The 22,957-nt window shown below is 43.8% G+C and overlaps 2 protein-coding genes across 2 annotated transcripts in view; one reads left to right on the plus strand and one right to left on the minus strand.

Annotated features, from left to right (window-relative positions):
• Window positions 1-2,455: 2,455 nt before the first annotated feature.
• EHHADH (enoyl-CoA hydratase and 3-hydroxyacyl CoA dehydrogenase) lies at window positions 2,456-21,552 on the minus strand. The gene is made up of 7 exons (XM_010716710.3): window positions 21,479-21,552; window positions 20,860-20,999; window positions 19,973-20,145; window positions 18,639-18,750; window positions 18,224-18,328; window positions 12,058-12,399; window positions 2,456-4,841 (listed from the first exon to the last, which is right to left on the minus strand). Exons 1-7 carry the CDS (start codon window positions 21,550-21,552, stop codon window positions 3,571-3,573), a joined length of 2,217 nt encoding a protein of 738 aa, XP_010715012.2. The 3' UTR covers window positions 2,456-3,570.
• Window positions 21,553-22,337: 785 nt separating this feature from the next.
• Window positions 22,338-22,957, plus strand: part of LOC100550859 (vacuolar protein sorting-associated protein 8 homolog) — a 46,060-nt gene continuing 45,440 nt past the window's right edge. Inside the window, exon 1 of the mRNA XM_010716712.2 lies at window positions 22,338-22,352. Within this exon, the coding sequence (XP_010715014.1) occupies window positions 22,338-22,352 (15 nt within the window). The remainder of the gene's footprint in view (window positions 22,353-22,957) is intronic.

The following is a 22,957-nucleotide window of genomic DNA, read 5'->3' on the forward strand; positions in this document are numbered from 1 at the left end:
CCCGACCGCAGCACCGCAACCGGCGGTGGCCCCGGAGCGTCCAGAGAAGGGCGAGGAAGCTGGGAAGGGTCGGGCTGAGCGAGCTGGGGTGGGTCGGGCTGCAGAAGAGGAGGATCGGGGGAGACCTCGTCGCTCTCTGCAACTCTTTGAGAGGGGGTTGTGGCGAGGTGAGGGTCGGCTTCTGCACCCGGGTGACAGCGGTGGGACGAGAGGTTGTAGTATAATTTTGGTTAATTAAGATGTGGAAGTGCATTGTTATTTTCCAACATGCACAACTTCAGATCGAAATTAAAGCTGGCTGGCTGCGATTGCTGGGGCCAAGCTGGAGCTGGCTGAGGGTGGCAGGGAGGTTCACACCATCAAACTCAGCCTGACTGTGTAGGAAGTGGGTGCCCAGCTGCTCTCAGCCTTCCTAAGCACAGGTCATTGGTTCCGAGGGGGATGTGTGGGCCAGTTGGATTTAAATGCCTCCAGGGTTAATGGCAGTGGAAAGGGAGCTGTCTGAATGGCCTGTCAAGGCTTGGCAGCCTTTGTTTTGCCAAAAGGAAATTGCACAGCTGTTTGCAAACAGAAGAAAAACTGACTGCAGAATCAGGTATTTCTTTGACACTGTCCCGCTGGTTTATAAAGAACGTCCTAAAAATTCCTGTTCCTTGGAGCTTGCCAGCAGCAAACAGGAAATGCAACTCAGCTCCTGTGAGACCCAGGCTGCAAGGAGAACTGCCTGCGCTGCTGCTGGCACCAAGCCTTCTCATCTCACCTCCAGAGCTGCTCTCACACCCAGCTTGGCCTGCAAGACTGTTTTCTGTCAGAAAGAAATACAACCAGAGAAGGTGAACTACGTGATCCAGAAAAGGGAGTGTGTCTAAAGCTGGAGTGCCCCGTTCATTTTGAACACGTGCTGCTGTGCATGCCATAGGGCAGGGAGCTCTCTGCCTCCCTTTGAAGGTCCTGTGCTGCAGGGGATGCTGATCAAAGCTAAAGCAGTTCTCTCCTTTACTGCCCTCCCATTCTTTACTGTTTTGCAAAATGCCTGTGGCTGAGCAGTTAATGGAGGCATCTGCTGTACTGGTAGAGTTCACTGGCTTAATTAAAAACATCTAACAATTCTCCAGCTGCATGTGAGAGAATGGGGTACTTGGAGGGCTGAAAAAGAATATCCTCAACAGTGCTGTGCGATGAGTGTGGGATCTGCAGCCAGACATCACACGTGAAAGGAGAGCCCAAAGACGAGGGATGGATTAGAGCTGGCTCATAGTGTGGGTATCAGTGCTGGATACCTGCAGTCTCAGCTCACATTGATCTGGGTCAGGTGTGTGACAAGCAAGCAGAGCCTGGGACACTCCTGTACTCACCGATACTCAACAGCAAGAACAGTTTTACCTGGAAAACATTTTCAATAGGTGTTTTCTCACTGAGTGAAAATAGTCAGGTAGTTTAAAAAGACAGCAGGGAAAACGAACCCCATCCCAAGGGGTTAAAGCTCAGCCCGTGATGCTGGGGCTCTGGCTGTGCTTCCCTCCAGACATGCAGAGGAGCAGCGGAGGGCCCAGGACTCCCATGTGCTCCTGCCAATTGCAGGGTCCTGGTGCCTGCCCTCAGAGCCACAGCTGTACCCTGAGCACTGTCAGTTTCACTTTGCTGGCTGGAACACGGCAATCAATGCTGCGCTGCTTTGGTCAATAGGAATGTGCAAATGAACTTCTGTCGGTAGAGTCATTATTAGTGCGAAGGGCCTCTGTTCTCCGTAATTTCCTTGAGGGGAGATGAGAAGGGGGCTGGGCATGTCGGATGTACAAATGTGCTGTAGGTGAGATGTTTTGGCCACAAGCTCGATGTTGGCGGGGCTTGATATCCAGAAACTACCATCTCTCAGGCAGACAAAGGGCATGCCCACCCCTCCTCACCCCACTCCCGCTGCAAGGGGAATGCCCTTCTCCATCCCATCTCCGGTACGGGTGAACCCATGGCAGGAGGCCCAGGAGAGGGTACAGCACGGCGTGTCCAGAGCTGTCCTGCTGAGTGCCGTGACAGCCGCCAGCAGCAGCAGTGCTGTTGTGTAACACGTCACGCGGAGCCCGCTCGCGTGGAAGCGGCGCTTCACCTTTGAGCAAATGCTGGTTTGCACTCAGCTGTGACACGCAAGTGATGGGGGGAGAACTGCAGCAGTTTTGCTGGTCCTGGAGGAAAATCCTCCCTTGAAACAAGGAAATAGGTTCTGGCTTCTGGAGGGTTTCCTGATCCCAGTTTTGCACTTTCATCCACAGAAGGGCAGAAGTGAAAAAAAGAAGCTGCGCTTAGAAAACAGAAGCGTGCAACCACTTCCAACACGAACTCCTTCATAAACAGAAGGTGTATTGAGTTCTGCCACATAAAGAAGCTATGGAGGTATAAAGAACAAACACGTTTTCCATCTTCTGCTATCCTGGGTGCTACCCAATAATCTGTCATTAGATAATCAAAATGGTTTTATTAAAATAAAAAACAACAATTAGACATTCAATGTTAACCTTCCCGAGGACACCGACCTAGAAGATAAATTCACTAGACACAAGCAATAGGTGACTTTGCCCAAAGCATGGAAGAGGTCTGGCTCACTCCTCCTGCTCTGCTCTCTGCTGGAAGTCTGCTTGCCCAGCTCTCGAGCCCTGCTCTCTCAGCATGCCCTCTGTGCAAGGGAAAACCTGGTAAGTGCCAGGCCAGGTTTCAGTCTGGTCAATTAGATCAATTAGGTAGCCACAGGCAGGCAAGATAGGGGGAGCGATAGCAGTGCAAATCCACTCTTAGAGATGCCAGAAGATGTTTCTGCCTGGACAAAGCCAGGTGGATGATAAAGGAGGATGGAGTCTGGATGCAGAATGCCAGTCGTGAGCCAACAGCACAGTGCAGGTAAGTCAGGTTGATGCATGTGTGGCTTTTGTGTCACCTATTATAATTTTCTTCTGCAGCAGAGACCAGGTGACGGTACCAGCCCTGTCCCTTGCTCTCTCTCCAAAGCTGCTCTCACCAATTCCTTTGAATTTACCTCTGAAATGTGCCAACTCTTCCCTAGCAGTGTGAAGGGAACAGGCTCCAACTGGCTGCATTTGGGATTGCCAAGTAATCTGGGGTACAGGACTTGGCACTGCAGGGAGAAGGACGGTCTGAACAAACTGGAAAACAAACAGAGCAGGATCTGGAAGGTCCAGCTGGTCTTGGGTGAATTGTGACCATCTTGCTCTCACCTCCCATTGTGATTTGCTTTGAGGGCCAGGTGCTGCTCTGTCCCTTCCACAAAGAAAGACTGGGAGAGCTGCACTGCTCTGAAGACCTAAGTACAGAGAATGAAATGCATCTGTAGACAGCAATGTGCAAAGAAGGTGGGTGAGGCAGGTGGGAAGAGGGAAGGGTGGATGATGGCAGTGGCTGCCTGTAGCAAGGTGGGACAGAGATCAGTCTCACCTAGGAAGGTAACTGACATTGTTTATAAGCCTGTAGCACTTTGGTTTTGATTGGAAAAGATAGTGCAATTACAGCAGCTGTTTCATGAGATCAGCTTCCAAGGAATTTCTATAGCAGGTATCAGTGAAATCACAGCTTGTTGCTCTGCCTGTGTAGGTAGGACATCCAGTCATTGAGAGGAGGGTTCCCCATAGCCACCAACTTTTTCAGAAAGGCACTGGGACGTAGCTGGGGAACATCAGGGTGGATCTCAGAGTATTTCTGCAGCTTAGCCAGAATGTTAGGGAGCCCAACAGTGGAAGCATAGAACATGGGGCCACCCCTGTGCTTCGGCCATCCGTAACCATTGATATAAACTACATCAAGGTGTTCTGGGCCTGACGCTATTCCCTCAGCCAGGATGTCAAATCCTTCATTGATAAGAGTAAACAAGCAACGCTCCAGGATTTCCTCCTGGTCTATAAAGCGGGTTTTGATTTGATGGGTGTCCCTGTACTCAGACAGAAAGCTGTGAATCCACGGGTCTGGTTTGGCTGTCCTACCCCCAGCCTTCTCGTACTGATACCAGCCTTTTCCAGTCTTCTGGCCAAACCTGCCTTTCTCACACAGAAGGTCAGGCAGCGGGCTGTAGCGATAGCCATGCCGCTGGCGGGCAGATGTTCCTGGAGCCAGTGTGGGCCCAGTGAGGCCCTGGTCCTTTCGAGACCTCCAGCCCACATCCAGCCCAGCAAGATCAGACATTCGGAAAGGCCCTATCTTAAACCCAAAATCTTCAAGAACCTGATCTACGTCTTCTGGTCTGCTTCCTTCCTCTAAGAGGAAAACTGCCTGTTGTACATAAGGAAACATCATTCGGTTCCCAACAAACCCAAAACAGTTCCCTACCACCACTCCAACTTTCTTCATCACTTTGGCTAGCTGCATGGCCGTGGCAATGGTGGTGGGGGACGTGTGACGGCCATAGATTATTTCTAACAGCCTCATCACATGAGCAGGGGAGAAGAAGTGCGTGCCAATGACCTGCTGTGGGCGGCTGGTGACAGAAGCTATTTCATCGATATTCAGGGCTGATGTGTTTGTACACAGAAAGGCCTCTGGCTTGCAGATTCTTGATAGCTTGTTGAATATTTCCTTCTTTAGTGCCATGTTCTCAAACACAGCTTCAATAACTAGATCTACATCCCGCAACACATCAAAGTCCACAGCGAACTGGAGTCGTGCAGGGTTATTGAAATCCAGGGTTTGGCCACCCTGCTCCATTTTCATAGCCTCACGTTCCAAAAGGAGCATCACGGCTTTTCTTCCTGTGTTCAGATACTCCAGATCCTGCTCCAGGGCTACCACAGGTATCTTGGCCTTAACCAGAGAAGTCACAATGCCTCGGCCCATTGTTCCCAGCCCTGGAGATAAAAGTGAGATAGAATCAGAAACTATGAATAGAAAATGTTACAATCAGTCATCTGACAGCAGCACTTCCTTTGGTATCTCCAAGATAAAAAGCAGAAGCTTAAGCAAAATGCACAGGCAGAAAGAAAGAACTGAAGACTCAGAAAAAGGAAGGTGAAGTCTCTCTTTAAGAGAGCTTAAAAGTCTGAAGAGAAATAGCATAAAGGCAAACTGGTGTCTTCTCAAGATTACAAAATACCAGTGGGATTCACACTGGTGCATGCGGACCACGTGATTCATGTCTTGTCCTTGCAAAGTTTTATCCCTATGGAAACCAGCATCACTTAATGGTTAGAACTTGGGGAGTGAAGACAGGAGGTCAACCCTGTTTCTGGCAGCTTCACCTTGAGATACCAGCGCCTCTCTGGTCCTTTTGCTACGGTCCCTCAAGATGAACATCTCTGCAAACAAAGACACCCCACACAGATATTTTGACACTAGGAAAGCTCAGACAACTGGTTTCTTCCTCTTCCTTGCAGGCTTCCTGTTTGTCTCACTCTGCACTTCATTGTGTAATCTTTGATGCAAACACAAATTCAGCTGCTCTTTCTTTAAAGTGTCTCAAAAAATCTCATCTTGACTTTCATGTCTCCTATATCTCTCATCACCAGTTCAGTCACGGAACTAATATTGAGTCCTTACCCTGGAACAACAGCAGCCTTTTGCTTGCTGTTCACGCTTTGTATTGTTCATCTCTGCCAAGTGGGGGCAATTCAAGTCCTCTGATAAGGGCCATTCCTAACTTTTGAGGATTACTACAGATACAGCCTTCCTTGACCCACCATACTCTTGTCCAGAATCCCCACAACCAATCCTCCATTTAAGCTGTATTTTTTTTTTCCTCTGAGATCCACAAATGTGCTGTGACCAACTCATTCTCTAAGAAATAACACTGCTGAGATTACTGCCTTGATACTTTCCCTCCTTTTGAGCCCTTCCCCTGGCTCTGCCCTCTGTTACATTAAGTGAAGCTCCATGCTTAGACTTTCCTATGATACCCAGCCCACGCTACTTATTCTGTTCTCCCATGATGGAAGCTCTGTGGACAGAGCTAATACAAACTAATGAGAAAGCCAGCACAATTTTACCAGCTTTAAAAGTGCAAAGCATTCAAATGGGAGGATTATTAATGTCCTAAATAAAGGAACAACTACGCAAAGGCCAGGTTTGTTATAATTCTGTAAAAATGATTTTTTTTTTAATCCTTGCTTTACAAATTAAATTCAGCTAAACAAATAAACTGAAACAAAGGGATTACAATTTTTGTCTAAAGCAGCTTTATAGAGAAGAGCTGAAATTATGTTGTCAGTTAAAAAAGTTCCAACAATGAAGGTCAAATGAGGTACTGTATTTTTCCTGCAAACCACACACCCTTGCTTCAGTTCTATCCATGCTAAACTTGTGTACACAGAAGGCATTTCAAACATTCCTGCTTAGCTTTAAGAACATAGTTCTTACAGATATCGCTATCTGGAAGCTTGCTCACAAACAATTTCATTGCCAAGCAAATGCTGAAGTTCCTTTATGGGAAATTAGATCCGTTACCTCATTATCAGACACTGCTAAAAATTAATTTGAAAATAAAAGTTGTATCACATGAATCATTTCTTAATATTTAATTGTCCGTGGTTTGCTGACTGAAAAGCAAACAAACACAAATACCTCCTCCCACTTGGCTTTGTTCTCAGAGGCGTGGATGTGGCAGCAGACTGCTAGAGCCAGCTTTCTCCCTGTCTTTGTTGAGCCACAAAGACTGCTTTCTTCTCGGTGTGGCAGCATCTCTCACCACCTCACGTATTCCCACCAAGCCTAGCCCCATCTCTAGGGCTCTCTTTAGACAACATAGTGAAGGGCTTGCAGTTCTGCATTTGGTTCTTCATGGTTTCCTCCTCAATTCATTTATTCCTTTCCAGGGTGGGCACCTGGGGTTCCTCCTTAGAATTTCCAACCTCTACTAAAACATTCTGGGCCTTAGTAACTCCCCTTCCTCTCGGCTTCAGTCTCATGACTGAAATCTCAGCAGTTCTCTCACAATGTGAACACGCTGTTTCCTCCTAAATCAAAACTCTTCCATGAGCAGTGGTTTCCCAGCTTTCCATTCTGATTCAGCTGTTTGCTTTTGTTAACATGTAGTATTCCCACCTAGGTTTTCACCATCCCTTGACAGACAGGCATACACGCCTGTAGTCCTGCACTTTCTAGGCCACAAGAGTAGGCTTATAGACAAGACATGAGCTTGCCAACCTTGTTTCTGACCTAGAAAAGCTGCCTCTCAACTTACTACATAACTCTTCAGTGGCCTGTATGAAATGATGTTTAATGAAGCTGGCAGAGAGAGTAATGAAAGCCCCAAGGGTTTTGTTACATTAGAGCTTGCACAGCATGACTCCCCTGGAAATATTTTCTAAAATTGGGCTATAAAGCCTAGGAGATATCTGGCTAGTTAGCAGGGAAAGAAGCATTTCTGAGGACTTCCCTTTCAATTTTATAGAGATTCATGATCATGGGGAAAAATATGTTAGAGCAGTAAAAAATGGTGGGGAATCATTGAATCTTGCATGTTTAGAAGGAGAAAGGGAAATGTTGCATGCTCCATTCAGATTGCATGGCTAACAGACAGAAGTACTCCAGGACTTCTACTGTATATTTCATTTTCTTCCTCAATAGGGCCCTTAATGCCCCCAAATTGTTACAAAAAAAAAAACAACCAACCCTAAATAGTTGTCTTTCATTCAAGGAATTGTTTCCAGAGTTGTATCAGGAATGCCCAAAGCATTTCAAAACTGAAATCCACTTCAGGAGAAGAATAGTGCCTACCCCTCTTGCCTCTGGTCTTTCACTGTGCACTGTAGATTTGACACAGACATAAAGCTATGCTTAAACTCACAAAAGTTAAGGCCAAACGTGGATATATGTTGGGAAAGCTGACTGAATAGCTCTTGTTAATTACTGATCTATCATATGAGGTACTGAGAATACGAATGACTGTGCAAAATTAATAGAAGGATTTTAAAAACAAGTTTCAAAATGAACTCAAAATACGTATAAACTTATGTAGAGTCACACATGCCAGAGAAATATGTATCAGTGGAAAATACTCTGAACTATAGTGAGTATTTGAACTTTAAAATGACAGGAATTAGAAACAATACTTTATAGATTGGTAAGAATATGCAAAGATGATCTCATTTCCCATGTTAAAAATAACAATGAGCAATTGGTGGTGGTGGACTGATTCTGACTGGAGCTGCTTCTTTGTTTCTGGGTATTAACTTCAAGCAGAATTAATGTGATGCTCAAGGCAAGCAGGGAGAGATGGAAAGACTGCAGAAAGGATAGAGATGAACTCTTTTTCTGGGTGACGAGGAATGAGAGTAAGTGGAAAGAGATGGATGCCAAGAGTCTGGAAGCAGAAGCAAGTAAGGTAGGCTAAAGTCAGCTTAGGACAGCTTGGCCAAGAGCAGGTGGGAACCCACACAGCTGGGTGCTACCTGCTTATCAGTCATTCAGTGAGCAAAACACAGATAAAGGCAGCTGATAGGAGGCCAGGATTCAGAGGAACAGCTGCCAAGTCATCAGCAATGCCATCTATTATGGGTGCCTGCTAAAATGACACATAATCCCTGATGTTGAATATACATTAAGACTTGGTGCCAGTTCCCTCTAACAAGTCCTGCTAATATTAGATTGACACTGAGTCCACAAGGCAGGGCTTCCCCAACATTCATGACACTGCTTCCATCCCCTAAAGGTCCTCTGTGCTGACAGAAAAGGCACTGAAGAAGGAAGAAGTCACAGTGGTCTAATCAGTGGCTTCTCATTTTGCACTGATAATAGACAGAAGAACCAGCACAGTGCAAGGGCTTTAGTGTGGGAAACAGCACTGCCTATTGGAAAATGAGGGTTGCAAAAGAATGCAAAAATGCTGCTGTGACTGATTTCCTCTCTTCAAAGAAAATAGAGACCTGGGTAACCTATTGAGACTCAGTTCTTTAAAAGGATGGTCAGTCTTATTTTAAAAGGTGTCAGTTCCTCAAAAATCATCCCTAAGATTTTTATTTTTGGCACTACAAGAATGTGCTGAAGATCAAGAATTTGGAACTGTGACACACTGCACAGCAAGGTACTGGCTGGAGGATGACTGAGAGAAGAAAATGCAATTATGTTGACATGTCCCACACCCATCTCCAAAAGGCTTTTATTTCATGCATTCAAGGCAAGTGAACTGCTAGGTCACAGCCTGAACTGGTGACTGAGCACCTAGTGAAGGGATGGGCCAGCACTGAGAGGGAGTACAGGTGCAAGCAATTCATCTATGTGACCAGAACCTCATTTAAGGGTTGGCAGGCACGAGGAAAAACATCTTTGCTTTGAGGCTGTTTTCTTCTGGGAGTCTTCTAGTGAACCCTTGTCTTCAGAATGGGGTAAGCTATTCTTTCCTTATTTTTGGATTGTGGCTGATACTTCTCTTGAGCTATCCAAAACTGGTCAGAGGCAGCTATATGCCTCTATTTCATACCATATAGCCAGATAGAGGAAAATCCTTCTGCAGGAAAAAGTCTGGTGGGGTGAAAGAAAAAAAGTAAGTCATGGAAAGCAATGAAATTTAGCATGGCATATGATTGAGAATTAAAAGGAGGTGATCAATAGTCTCTAAAATAGATGCCGCTTATCATCTCAAGCGTAAGGTCTACACCTAGTACAAATAAATCAAGCCATAATAGTTGGCTATGGGAGCTGTATTGATAGAAGAAGTGATTTATAGAAAGAATTAAGAGTTCTGGTAGGTGTCAGGGCCTTGAGTGCATTCACAAGTTTTAATGACCTTGAGCAGCTACATCTCAAACCTCTATCCTATGTCTGCTGCCTTTGGGCCTCAGAACACACGTTAAGCTCAGCTGTGGACCTATATCCCCTTTCTGAGCTACATCAGAAGAATGTTTGCCTCTGGCCACAGCCACTGTTGATCCAGACCTCCATCTGCTGACTGGCTTCCCAACTTTACCTTGCACTTGCTTCATTCTGTCTGTTTTGCTTGATCATCTGGAAGTCTAGTAGATTCCCGCTGTGACTTCTGTGCCTGCCCTGACTGCCCTGCTCAGCTACTGTAATTAAATGATACACCAGAGGGTTGTGCTGCCATCCAGAGGGAGAAATGGGTTGGCAGGATCATCATGAAGCTCAACAAGGGGAAATGCAAAGTGCTACACCTGGGGAGGAATGATTTGATGCCCCAGAATATTCTAGGGGCTGATTGGCTGGAAAGCAGCCTTGTAGAAAAGGATTTGGGATCCTTCTGGACACCAAATTGACCACGACCTGCAAATGGTCTTTGCTGTTTAAAAAAAGAAAAGTTATTAGTATACAGGGTGGCATGAGGAGGAGTGATGCTAGCAGGTTGTGGGAGGGATCTGTCCCCTCTGCTCAGCACTGGTGAGGTCACAACTGGAGTACTGTATCCAGTTCTGGACTCCCCAGTACAAGAGAAACATGGAATTACTGGAAAGAGCCCAGTAATGGGCCACAAAATGATCAAGAAACTGGAGTAACTCCTACGTGGAAAGGCTAAGAAAGCTGGGGCTCTTTCAGCCTAGAGAAGAGAGAACCTGATGGCTAAGGCAAGGCAGAATCTCACTGATGTACATAAAAACCTGAGGAGGATGTGTAAAGAAGAAATCAGGCTCTTGTCAGTGGTACCTAGTGATGAGGTGAGAGGCAATGGGCAGAAACTGAAACGTGGGAGGCTCCATCTCCTGAGCAACATCAGGTAATGCTGCTTTTATTGTGAGGGTGAATGAGCACAGGCACAAATTTCAAGAGGCTGTGGAGGTACTGAGTAGCTCTCTTATCATTGTCCTGGGAAACTGGTGCTAGGTGGCCCTAGTTTGACCATGGCTGTTGGATGACTTCTAAAGGACCCTTCCAAACTGGGGCTCTGTGGTGCATTACTGCCCTCCACTCCATCCCTTGGGGAGAAGCCAGATCTTGCTGCTTAGTTACAGCACCAAATTAAGCTGATCAGATGGTCTGAATCGCCCTTCTGGCTATTTGTTATTGCTATTAGGGTTTTTCTACTGTGCTATTTATTGTAGCATGATTAATAGGTACATAACAAAGAATGTCTGTTCTAATGTTGATTCTAGTCACCTGATCATTCCTACAAGGCTTCAGTGTAAGCTCTTTCTGCCAAAGAATATAGTGCAGGACTGTCCTGTTTAGGATTGCATGCACCTATGCAATAGTTTGGCAATAATTCATGCCTGAATGACACAAAGGTCACAGATCTTCCTCCCAAGACTTGTGGACCAAAATTTAAAAAACATTTTCATTACAAATACAGCATGGATTCACTTAGGGAAGCTAATGAAAAGAAGGGAACTTTCAAAGAGAACTAAAACCAAGTGTGGCCTGAAATGAGTTTCCAGAGAGCTCGTATTTCAGAGCATAGGAGGCCTGAGGAAAAACCCAGGACAGAGCAGTGTTGGTTTGGTGAGCTTCCTCTGAAACAGGATGGATGTTTTCCAAGTGCTCCATTATTCATCTAACCATTTTTTGAGTGCTACTATCAACAGGCAGAGCTGAAAGACACTTTTTTTTTTTTAATAAATCTCAGCAGTGCATCAAAGGTTTTATTTAAATTGCTCTCATAAAAAATTAATGAAGGCATTATCTTGCTGGGCTACAAAATGGCAAGAGTGGATCCCAGTGAGATGAAATCTTCTTAAAAATACAGCTGTCAAAACATTTTTGTTTTAATATATCCCTGAGTGGCTCTATACACACTATACTTGCACTACAGAACTAGACTGAAAGGAGGAGAATTTTAAGCAAACCTGCTTACAACATGGCATAAAGCTAGGACTCAACACAACAGTTCTTCCATGGGAACAGAATACATCTGGTCCACAGATGAAGCTCACTCTTAATTGAGAGGCCACTGTTCTTCTTAAGAAACAGGTGGGATTAAGTAGCAATAGTAGCACATAATTTACCATTCGATTCTCTGAGCTTACTGATATAGTGGTGACTTCTCCTTTTACGTCACCCATGGGCCTCAAATATGTGTGTCCTGTCAATTCTACTTAGCCTTTCCGCCATGAGTAAAGCATCATCTTTCTTGCTCTGCTGTTAACTGTGCAGTCAGGAAACGAAGTGGCTTCCCCCCCTTACCTATCACAGCTGCTTTGCGGATGGGCTGAGGGGAAGCAGTTTTCCATGAAGCTCCACTGGGTGTTGTCCACTTCTCCACTGCTCTCTCTGCAAAGAAAGCATACTGCAGTGCTTTGGCCTGGCCTGAAGTCAGCAGGATGTTAAACAGCTCTCTCTCCTTCCGGACTCCATCTGCAAATGGCTGCTCTGTGGCAGCTTTGATTGCTTGGAAGCACAGTTCTGGTGCCAGGCACCCTTGGGCCCGTTTCTTCACCTTCACAAGAGCCTCAGTGAGAAATGCTTCCATGTTGGGCAATTTGGGGACTGGCTTCAGGCTGAGCCTGCGGTGTCCCAAGGGCTGGCCTGTGGGTAAAAAAAATGGAAGTTAGAGAACAAAACATCTACATCTCCTGGAGGACTATGGCTTTTCACCAGTTTCTACATAGAAGGTATAATGCAGTCCTATTCTTGTTCCACTTCCTTCTGAGCCTACTAGGGCCTGCATAGCACAATGATCTGGGTCTAGTATTAAAGTGTCTGGCATTTCCCTTCAGCTTTGTTTGCCCTGACAATGACAATTTTTCAAGACCCTTCTTCCCAGAATTCAGTGAACTAAGATTTCAATTTCAAAGACACAATTCTCTCCTTTTCTCAGCTAGAGTGGCTTGACTTCTTCAGTTCTAATTCCACAGTCCCAACTGTCACATTCATAAGGCTATTTTTTTCTATAAGCTTCAATACTAGAGTTTTCCCTCAGTATTGCTTAGTACTCATTGCTAGCCAGATGCATTCCAGTCAGGGTGCTGACCCAGGCATTTATATGAATGACTGGGAAATACACTCTGATTTTAATTTTTCCCTGACAGCAGGATTCCCTCCATTCCCTGTGGGACTAGGTGAGAGGATGGCTCACACAGCATGAGTTGGGGAGCAAATGAATAACAAGGAAGAGTTCATGCTTCTGTGTCAGCAAGGGGTGAATCAAGCAGTCACACAAATATACGAGCCTCATTACAAGCAGAGGTTGCTATGGTAATACCTAGAAAGGATTTTTAATTGAGAGAAGTTAGTTACATTTCAGACACTGAAATCCTCTCTGTCCTCTTCAGAATTATAAACCTCAGAGCCTGCTGGGAGCTCTATGATCTATCTGTATTCAGGCTATTTCTTATATTCTTAATGGCAGCTTGTCTCAGTGAAAACCATGGTGGAACAAAATTGGAAGCTCAGGATGCATCTCCTCCATATTCCAAAACTGCACAAAAAAGTTATAGCCACATCCAGATCCTTATCTAACAGTGAGGCAATGTTATGGTGCTGAGTGCTGCAGCACTATTCCCAAAAGCATCCAGGATCACCAACAAAGCAGGATGGTAGGTGGGCCCATTGTGATGGGAGCCCAGAGCTGAGAAGCTCTCTGGCATGTAACAGAAGCCAGAGCAATGAGGCTACAAGCTCTGCCATAGGAGCATAATCTTTCAAAGGTGGCATATTGCACACAGCTCTCCTTTCTCTTCCTGTTGTCTAACTTAAAATGCCAGCACATCAGCAGGAGACCCAGGAGCAGGAAATCTGGTGCCCCAGCATACGCAGGATGCTGAAAAATGGAGATATAGCAGTACCACATTTGTGGTTGCCTGAAGAACGTGGTCTGACTCTGGGTCTCTTAAGTCAAACAAACATGAGTTAGTACTGATTTCTTGAAACAATGTTCTTCAGAGCTCAGGCTTTTAAATTAAGACTTCTGTAGAACAGACAGATTAACACTAAGTAACTCTGCTTGTAAAGTAAACTGAAAACAATGTTTCCTCACTGACAGATCCAACCTATATTTGCTGTCAGTACTGTAGGATTTTACTAAGGATGTTTATTTTTGAACCCTTTGTCTTCCGAAAATGTATGTTTTTAACGTGAGGATGCTCTTTATCCAGTCAGGTTGAGCTTTTCTGAAAAGGAAATGCCAGGTTTGTCCCAGAAAGCACATCTGGTGGCTGGAAGGCCACTGAAAACTGAGCAGATTGAGAGACTTCACGCATATCTGATGTAGTGATGAGACTATTGGGAGCCTTTAAGCATGGTCTTCAGGTAAAGCAGTACTTGTAAGCAGAAATATTGAGGGAGGACATGAGATAGTTACTGTCTTCAGGATCCTATATTAAAATTCTTATTTAGTGAAGTATTTCTGTAGTACCTCCATGCAGTTTTTTATGAACAGGAAAGAATGATGTGAATCTAAACTTGTGCAGGATACCTAAAGCTTAATTTCTGAAATCAAAAAAGCAGGAACATGATGAATAACATCACATATCATGGTACAGGAAAAAGTGGTATCTATATACAGAATCTAGCACAGATACCTACATGGTTTTCATTAGAGTTTGTAGTCCAGGTAGCAGGAAGGATGGATCAACTCCATAAAACCTCTATCAGAAAAAGCAACAGTAAGCCTGCAGTATCAAACATTGTGCTAATTTAAAAAAAAAAAAAAAAAAAAAAAAAAAGTATTCCAGAGTGGTGAACTCTAGGGATATTATTACTGGACTTCAGATACAAGAGGCAGGGTTAGCCCAACAACCAGTTTACTGCAGTGAACTGCTTGTGCATGTCGAGGGAGTGAAGCTGAAAGTGGTCCCCTGCTTCTCAGGCTAGCAGCAGTTTCATGTCAGCTAGAAACAAGAATGGCTCCTATCAGGTTTTTTATTATCCTCTGGTTGTCTCAAAGGAGCACTTCATTAGACCTTCTGTCTATGGAAGATATTAGCCAGAATGATAAGCCCTGAAGAGAGATTCAAATACCCATATAGTGTACATCTTCCCAGAGATAGAATAAAGGCCCTTACAACTGTAAATGAAAGCTTTTCTCCGGCAGTCTTCATTTAAGGCGTGCAATTACTACATGAGCAGTAATGTTACTCCTGTGGATTTCGTGAGCCTCAGAAGAAGCACCTGCACCCCACACAGTTATTGCTGCTGGTCTACAGTCAAACTCATAATCCTCTTTCCATGTGGAGTTTAATGCCTGTGGGGTCTGAACTAATCTAAATTGAACTGATGTTGCTTGGCTCTTTGATGCAAACCATGATACTCTTGTGCCCTGAAGAAGATAAAGGAAGAAGATAAAGCAAGAGATGATTATAAAAGGGGAGCTCTGAAGAAGTCAGCCACACAGAGGATCAGCTGCCATTTTCTCCTCCAGCCCAGGAAGGCCAGCAGAGATGGGCAGTATAAGCTGCAAGCAATTGCAGCAATTTTTCAATTTTGTGATGCCATCAGGTGGACAAATTATGCAATGCAGCTTTGAATTAGCACAGTGATTATCAAACAGGTTTAATGAAAGAACACTCCTCTAGTCTCCAAGGATGTAGCTACTATAGCTCCTATCTGTTTCTCTTTCAAAGGCGAAAATGGTTTCTTTTTCCTGAAGAGACCATTTCTTCTGAAGGAAGGGAACACACACTCACTTCTGAGCCTAAAAGTAGGAGATCTTAATTGTCTTTGTGTATTCCTACAGGCATTAATCAGAGCTGTTCAGAAGGTGCTCATTCTTAGGAATATTCCATAAAAATGTATGGATGAAGATGCTGTCCCAACATAGCTGCCATAAAGGTAGCTCTGTCACCTATGTATAGAAACAAAGACCCCTGCTTCCATACAGCCATTCATTTGAGGCTGGTTTCTTGCTGTGAGGTGCTGCAGCTGCAACACTGAGAAAGTTTCAGAGGAATTATCTTAATTAGCTCCTTGAACTGGATCCTGCAGTACAGCTCTCCCTGGCTAAAAGCAAAAATTCCAGTGGTGACAATGAGTTACTTAACCAAACTGTTCTGTAAGAAGCCAGCAGTTGTTAACCTCAATTTTAAAAAACAACAAAAACCCTCAAATAAAATGCTGCACTCCATACAAAGTGCACTTGTTATAACATTATATAATTCCACTTCTGTCTTTAAGGCTTCCTGAAACACGTTCACTGAAAGCATAACTCACTGTGAACAAAAACCAGGCCAGCTACACGAGACTGTCATATCTCTTCTGCAGCCCCAAGTTAGTGACTGAGGTACACTGCAAAGTGTTGGTTTGCTGTTGTATGGCAGAAGATTTTAAGATTAGGCAAAGGCCAAAGCCAGGAATGACTCAAGAGGACTCTCAGTACCTCATTCTGTCAGCCTGATCAGGTCACCAGAGGCTAAATGGAGTGTCAAAACTTCTCATGATGTTCTGTAAAGTCTAAAGATGAATTTGCCTTTATGTCTCTCCTATTTGGAGAACTGTGCCTCCAGCGCTTTCACTGTTAAAGAACATACTGCCAGTAGAGCAGTTGAAGAAAGTCTGAAAGAATGTTTTTGGAAGTCCTGTTGGAGCTGGTATATAGTGTGATGTGAAACACCTTCAGCAGTATTATTCATTTGTCACCGGTGCAAGAAACAGAAAAGCTACTACAAGTAATGAGCAGGACTGGAACAGACAGGTTACTTGCTGGATATCCAGATGAGATCGTTGTATGCTTATGCAGTTCTCAACTTTTCTTGCTAGTGGCATTTTTCCATGGAAATGAAGCTACAGAACATGGATTTCTGAGTAATGGCAGTAGATATAAGTTCCAGAAAGCAAGTTACACTGAGGCATATTGCATTCTGGGATTCATTCCTGAGGTTCTCATCTAATGTCGAGCTGATTTTGCAATTCTCATTTGCTGCACCATGCCATCACAGAAGAAATAAGCTTACAAATGTCTAAAATTCAGCCAGTTTCACATAGCGTTTGTTGAAAACCAGGATGCTTGCCAGTTTGCTACATCTAGCAATGTATCTGTTATTCATTTGATGATATACTGCTTCTGCCATCAGTATTGGTGTAGATCTTACATAAGATGCCGTTCATAACCCAGAGAGCACATTAAAGAGAATGCTTTGGGTTAATTTGTCTAGGAAAGTAGCAGTGAATTATCATTCAAAACAGACAAGATCAAGGAGCCAGAGTGCCTCAGCTTTTCTTAAGCAGTACTGAAGTATATCACCTACCTTTCTAAAGTTTTATATTTAAACAGTCTAATTAGATATGGAGAAAGAAAAGGATTGCTTATATCAACAGTTCTGCACTAAAAATGAAGATACTGTAGTATGGATACAATGAGAAGGAAGAGTGTAACAGAAGACCCAGACAAAGAACACCCTTTTGCACTTATCTGGTGAATCCCACATTGCAGCTAAGAAGATACTTTTTGAAGAATATTCTATTTTGTATCTAAGATATATCTAACTATATACTATTTTGAAGAATAGTGCATTCACTGAGTTATCTTAAAAATACAATGCATTGTCATCCAGGACAAAGCTGAGGCTGCTTCAGCTTCTACATTGAGAGAAGTACTCTTACAGAGAAGGAAAACTGTTCCTGTTTGTAGTGGAAATTGTTGCAGGAGCACTCCAGTTTGGAAAAGCACTGCCTGTAAAGACCAAGTGATCAGAGAAAACGGGTGGTAGTGTTGAGTTGTTTTCCTTCTTCCTAGTGTGCTTCTTGTGAAAGGATTCCACATCTAATTCTGACTGGAGACAATGGTCCATCTCAAAGTTGGTGGAAAAATGCTGTTTTCTCTCAAGGTGATATTTTTCAGGCTGGTCTGTGAACGATCCTCTTTCTGTGCTAAATCCTGTGAATTTGATTTTGTTACTTCTAAGGTGGAGAAACCTCTCTGCATGTCTCCCCCATCTCCGTAGTCCATTTTCTCATGAAGCAGCTAAAGGGTAACAGTTACTCACACATCACTGAGTTCGGCTGAGGATGTGCCAGTCCCTCCACTAGAGGGAGGGAGAACGTTATTTTCAATTAGCTGTTATTGATGGTACAACCAGACTACATAAATGCCAGCTGTCATCCAAAACTATGTATAGAAAGAGCGCAACTCTCTAAAATCAGTTGAGTGCAGTAGTCCAGAAAAGCATGGATATAAAATTATAGAAGCATGAGGACTGTGTACTTTTTTTCTCTCTGAATCCTCACTTAAAATTTCTGCAGCTCTTCAGCATCTGAGTTTTTTCACTTTCACTTAACAGAAAACAAATCCTGCTGTTCATTCTTGTTCATATAGATGCCAAAACCCAACGAATGGAACGTGAAGCTAACGGGTTTTGTTCAAATTCTCTTCAGCCTCACCAATTACTTCTTGGCATTGCTACAATTCTTTCCTCACCGATCAACCTGTTTGCCAAACGGATTGCTGCTTCGACTGTATTCTCCTCCACAACTTCATCAACCAAGCCCAGCTTCAGTGCTTCAGATGCAGAAATGTGTCTTCCTGTGATGAAAAGAGAAATAAGGTGACTACAGCTGGGGCATTACACGTGATTTCACTCTTTTTCAATCTGATCAAATGACTTACGTGTAGCTGGCCTCAAGTATCAGACATGCTTATCAGGCACATCAAGTGCATAACTAACTATATGCCTCAGAAGGGCATGTGTCCCTTTCTTAGTGAATCCTTAAAGGAATCAAGCTGAATTTCAACTTGTGCAGCTATGTCCATACAAACATTATGATTCATTAGACAAAAGCAACGGCATGACTTGCTGTCATCCTCATATATGGAGCATGGCACAGTACTTTACCTGTAGTAATTATATCCAGGGCAGCAGGAACCCCAATCAGTCTGGGGAGCCGCTGAGTGCCTTCAGCACCTGGAAGCAACCCAATTGTGACTTCTGGTAAACCCATCCGTGCCTAAACCAAAGTCAAATTCAACAACAAATCTGATTAACAAGATCAGTAATTAGGAGCTGAGCAGAACAAAGACAATTAGACCTGATTCATGTGCTGTTTCTTTAGGAATCCTTGAAGAACTACTACACAAAATCCTAATTTCTGCTTTTTTTCTGTATAAGATGTTTAACCCAGAAGCCCACTTGACTATTTCAAGAACTTATGTAGAGGAGCAGGAGAGGTATCATCCATCAGTGGATGTATGGGTAGTAGCACAATGCTGGAGATCGATGGACACAACAGCATCACCCCAGACCATAACATGTGCAAAACAATGCTTCCAGCTGCACAGCTCAAAAGGGCAAACAGTTGTCAGTGTCTCTGTGAGCTGCTGTTTCCTTTTGCTATTTATGAGAAATGTATTGCAGGAAAACACTCACATACTGAACTCTTCACTAACTGTACTTCAAAAATGCTCAGGTGCTTCTTGGTACACTTGATTTACTAGAGTTATGGTAAAGAAGCCAGTGACAGCTCCTATCTTCACTTAAAAATTTATTCACCATGTCTTTTTTTTTTTTTAATTTTATATTGTACATTTCTAATTGAGGTCTTAAGAGATGTGGAGACATTTTAAGACCTCTACTTCGGACACCTATCTTAGGTCACATGCAGGGTATATAAAGTGCCTCTTTATTGCGTTATAGCAACCCATACTGTCAGGTGTGAGTGATTCACTCTGAAAAAGTGAGGAGGCACTCCTGTCAGGGAAGAGTCTCTGTAAGGAGATGAGGTGCTGCTAAAAGACAGTTGGGCAATCCTGAAGGAAGGTATTTGAGAGAAATAAAAAAGATGACTTTGAAAGACTTAAATGTGGAGGAGGGGAAGCTGTCTGCTGGTGAGAGTGCACCCTGAGGAAACAGCCCATGAGGAATCAAATTGTAAGTGCTCTGTGCTAGCTGAGTTTCAACTACCTACTGAAACTAGGCCACTAGCAGAAAGAAATGTTAAGTTTACGTGGCTGGGGAGAAAAATAAGAAAGTCATGCTGCATGAGCCAGCTATGCAATTCTGATAACGACTACTGAGACTGAGTGCAAATTAACACTCAGATTCTGAAGTTTCTAATTAGGAAAGACACACTGCTCAGCTCTGCTCAGCTTCTCTTCAAGAGCAGCCTCCCACTTTGTACATGGCCACAGGCTCCAGATGCTCCCACCAACTTCTCTAGTTCACAGTGTTACCTGCACGTGTGCGATACGATAGTGACAACCAAGTGTCACCTCCAGGCCTCCTCCCAAGGCAATGCCTTCAATGGCAGCCACAACAGGCTTCTCGCTCCTTTCTATGAGAGAAACTATGGGGCCCAAGCCAAGACCCTGTTTATTTGGAGAAGAAAATCCTCGAATATCAGCGCCTGTGGAAGCACAAAAATGAAAAGGAATTTGTGGAGGAGGCAATGAGTGGAACGACTCCTCCCTCGGTGCCATTAAACGTCACCACTCACTGATGACTGAGGTCTGACAGAACATGCTGCTGGCATGTTAACAGACAATGATCTCTTGAGAACAGCTGCAAGAAACCCAGGCTCCTTAAGCATATTCAGAGTGCTAAGGGGATGGCAAAATAGAAGAGTATGTAACTGTAATGATCATGCAGTTAATACAGTAATTTGCAAAGATGCTTATTTAAAAAATTAAAGAAGTTAAGTCTGGAGAAGTAATGTCAAACTCCATACAAATTTGCTAGCTTCGTGGACCCCTACAACTGGAGGAGACTGTTACAACTGCCCCATCCCAGGATGGTTCTATATTATTGGCTAATTCTTGGTCCTGAGATTTTATACAATGTCATGGAAAGCAAAGAGACACCAGCATATCAGGAAGATAGGAAGATAAGAAGTCGTCCCCACTTTCAGCATGAATCTACTAGCAGATTTCTGGCCTGGACCATCCAATCTGTGATGTGTCCACACCAGTCTGGGACAGCAGAAAAGGTCCACTGTTTCGTAGCTATTTTCAGCCACATCAGAATTTGTGGCATTTTGTTGTTAGTGCTACATGGCAGAGAATCTTCAGATGTGGGCAGAATTCTTCCTCTTTTTCTTATACTATTTGAAGGAATGTCTTACCTGCACTGAACTTCCCATTTTCACCACAAATTGTAACAGCTTTCACCGAAGGATCTGCATCTGCTCTTTTCAGTCCATCCTCTAGCGCCTGGAGAACTGCCAAACTGAAATAAATTAGAGATTCAGTGGCTAACAACCAACTACATCACTTTTCCACCAGCACAAAGTGGCTCAGTGAAAACAAGCAGTGAGTCCAGTAAGTCTGTCCTCCAGTTTGTCTTCTGCCATAACCTCTCTGCTGAATATTCATTAGTCTCCCTCTCACTTCAAGGGCAAGTGCCAAAATCCAACAAGCCAATCACTGCTGACCTGTGCCAAGAGGGGAAAAAAGTATGCAGCAGGATTTTGAACAGATATGAAATTATTGATTTGAAAATATTGTGTAGAAAAAAACCAACAATTCTGTCACAGGAAGCAATCCAGTGTTTCTGCGCTTACAGTAGCTGTGTGATCAGCAGTTGCAAAATACCAATAGAAAGAGTCTGTTCCAGATGAAAAGGTTCTGGATTTTCCATAGGAAATTATTTACAAGCCCTTAGTGTCACAGCACTTACAGCAACACCCTCCTGCCAAAAGAAAGATTTGTCATCCAAGCTGCCTATGTTATCTGTATTAATACCACACAACTGGTTTCACCACGTGACACTCTACTTGCAAAAATATTTCTTCTCTCTTCATACAGCTTTCTACCATGGAGAATTTCTTGTGGGATGAAGAGGAGATATCACCACCTGGACTTCTGGAAGCTTCCTGTTGTCCTGCCCTGGAGCAATGTGCCTGCCCCAGGACATGTCACAGCCCAGTTGAGCTGCGTGGCATGCAACGCACACACTGTAGCTGATACTACAAAGATGTCATTTTCCATGAAGGAAATCATAGTAAAATGTATGACAGTAAAATTGTAAAAACACTCAAGAGTATCACAACTTCAAAACAGCTAGAGCATGAAAGAGAGAAAAAGTCACCCGCATCTGCATAAGTATTTCGTTACTGTGCGACAGTATCATTCATTTAACAGTAACAATGAGAAATTCACTAGGTGCATTCCAATCAGCACTTATTTCCATGCTACATAGTCAGCTCTGCCATGTGTGCTGTTTTGACTGCAAGAAAAGCCATCCTGATGAGGTGCCTCGGTGCTATGTATCTCAGCAGCACACTGGGTGGGTAACTGTGCTTCCCAGGGCAGGCTGTTCTTGGGGCTGACCACACCAGGTTATTTCTCCCTTGCACAAAACTCTACTCAGTGATGTGCTGGGTTTGTAACAAGGCATTAAAATTTCTATTTACTTATTTATTTATTTTGCAAGGATTTGTAAATACAAATTTAAAGATAAAGGAAAGTAGCTTAAGGGAATCCTGGAAATTAACTCGGCCAGGCTGCAATCTAACAATAGAAAATGCTTTTTGTGCATCGTGCTGGTCTGGTCCCTCCCCTTTGTATCTCCCCCAACATCCACAGCATCCACAGTTGCTGTATGAGAGATGCTCTGGTATGTATCTACATGCCCTTATTTAGCATCCCTTACAAACCTGCTGCTCATGAATTTGTCTAATCTTTGATCCTGCCAACCCATCTGCCTCCACAGGCTCCTGTGGCATCAAGCTTTGTATGATCTCTTTAAAAACAATCTCCTACCAGTGTAATCAAACGCCCCTAGATCAGCTACCAAAGGATTTTGTAATCAGAAATAGACCTCCACTTTATTTACCTTCTTCAGGATTTCATAAACCTTGCCCTTATTCTCCTACAGCCTTTCCCTTCCAACCTGGTGACTCTCAACCTCTTCAGCATGCTTTCTTAATGCACTGCTCTTGCCTCTCAGTTTTGGTTGTCCCCTTCCAGATTGTCCCTGTGTCCTTCTGCAAATGCACAGTCCAGAACTACAGGCAGTACTTCAGAAGTCCTATAGGTTTTTTATCATAGAGGAATGGTGCCCTCTCTTTTGTTCTGTTCTCAGCATGTGTGCTGGTGACACCCAGCATTTTGTGGGTTCTTTGGGCTGTCCAAGCACACTGAGCTGGTGATCTCAAAGATATATTAGTGGTAAAGATCCCTTTCCTGAACTGTAACTGACAGTCCTTTTTTTTTTTTTTT

This window comes from Meleagris gallopavo, chromosome 11 (genome assembly GCF_000146605.3).
Source record: "Meleagris gallopavo isolate NT-WF06-2002-E0010 breed Aviagen turkey brand Nicholas breeding stock chromosome 11, Turkey_5.1, whole genome shotgun sequence".
Classification (NCBI taxonomy): domain Eukaryota; kingdom Metazoa; phylum Chordata; class Aves; order Galliformes; family Phasianidae; genus Meleagris; species Meleagris gallopavo.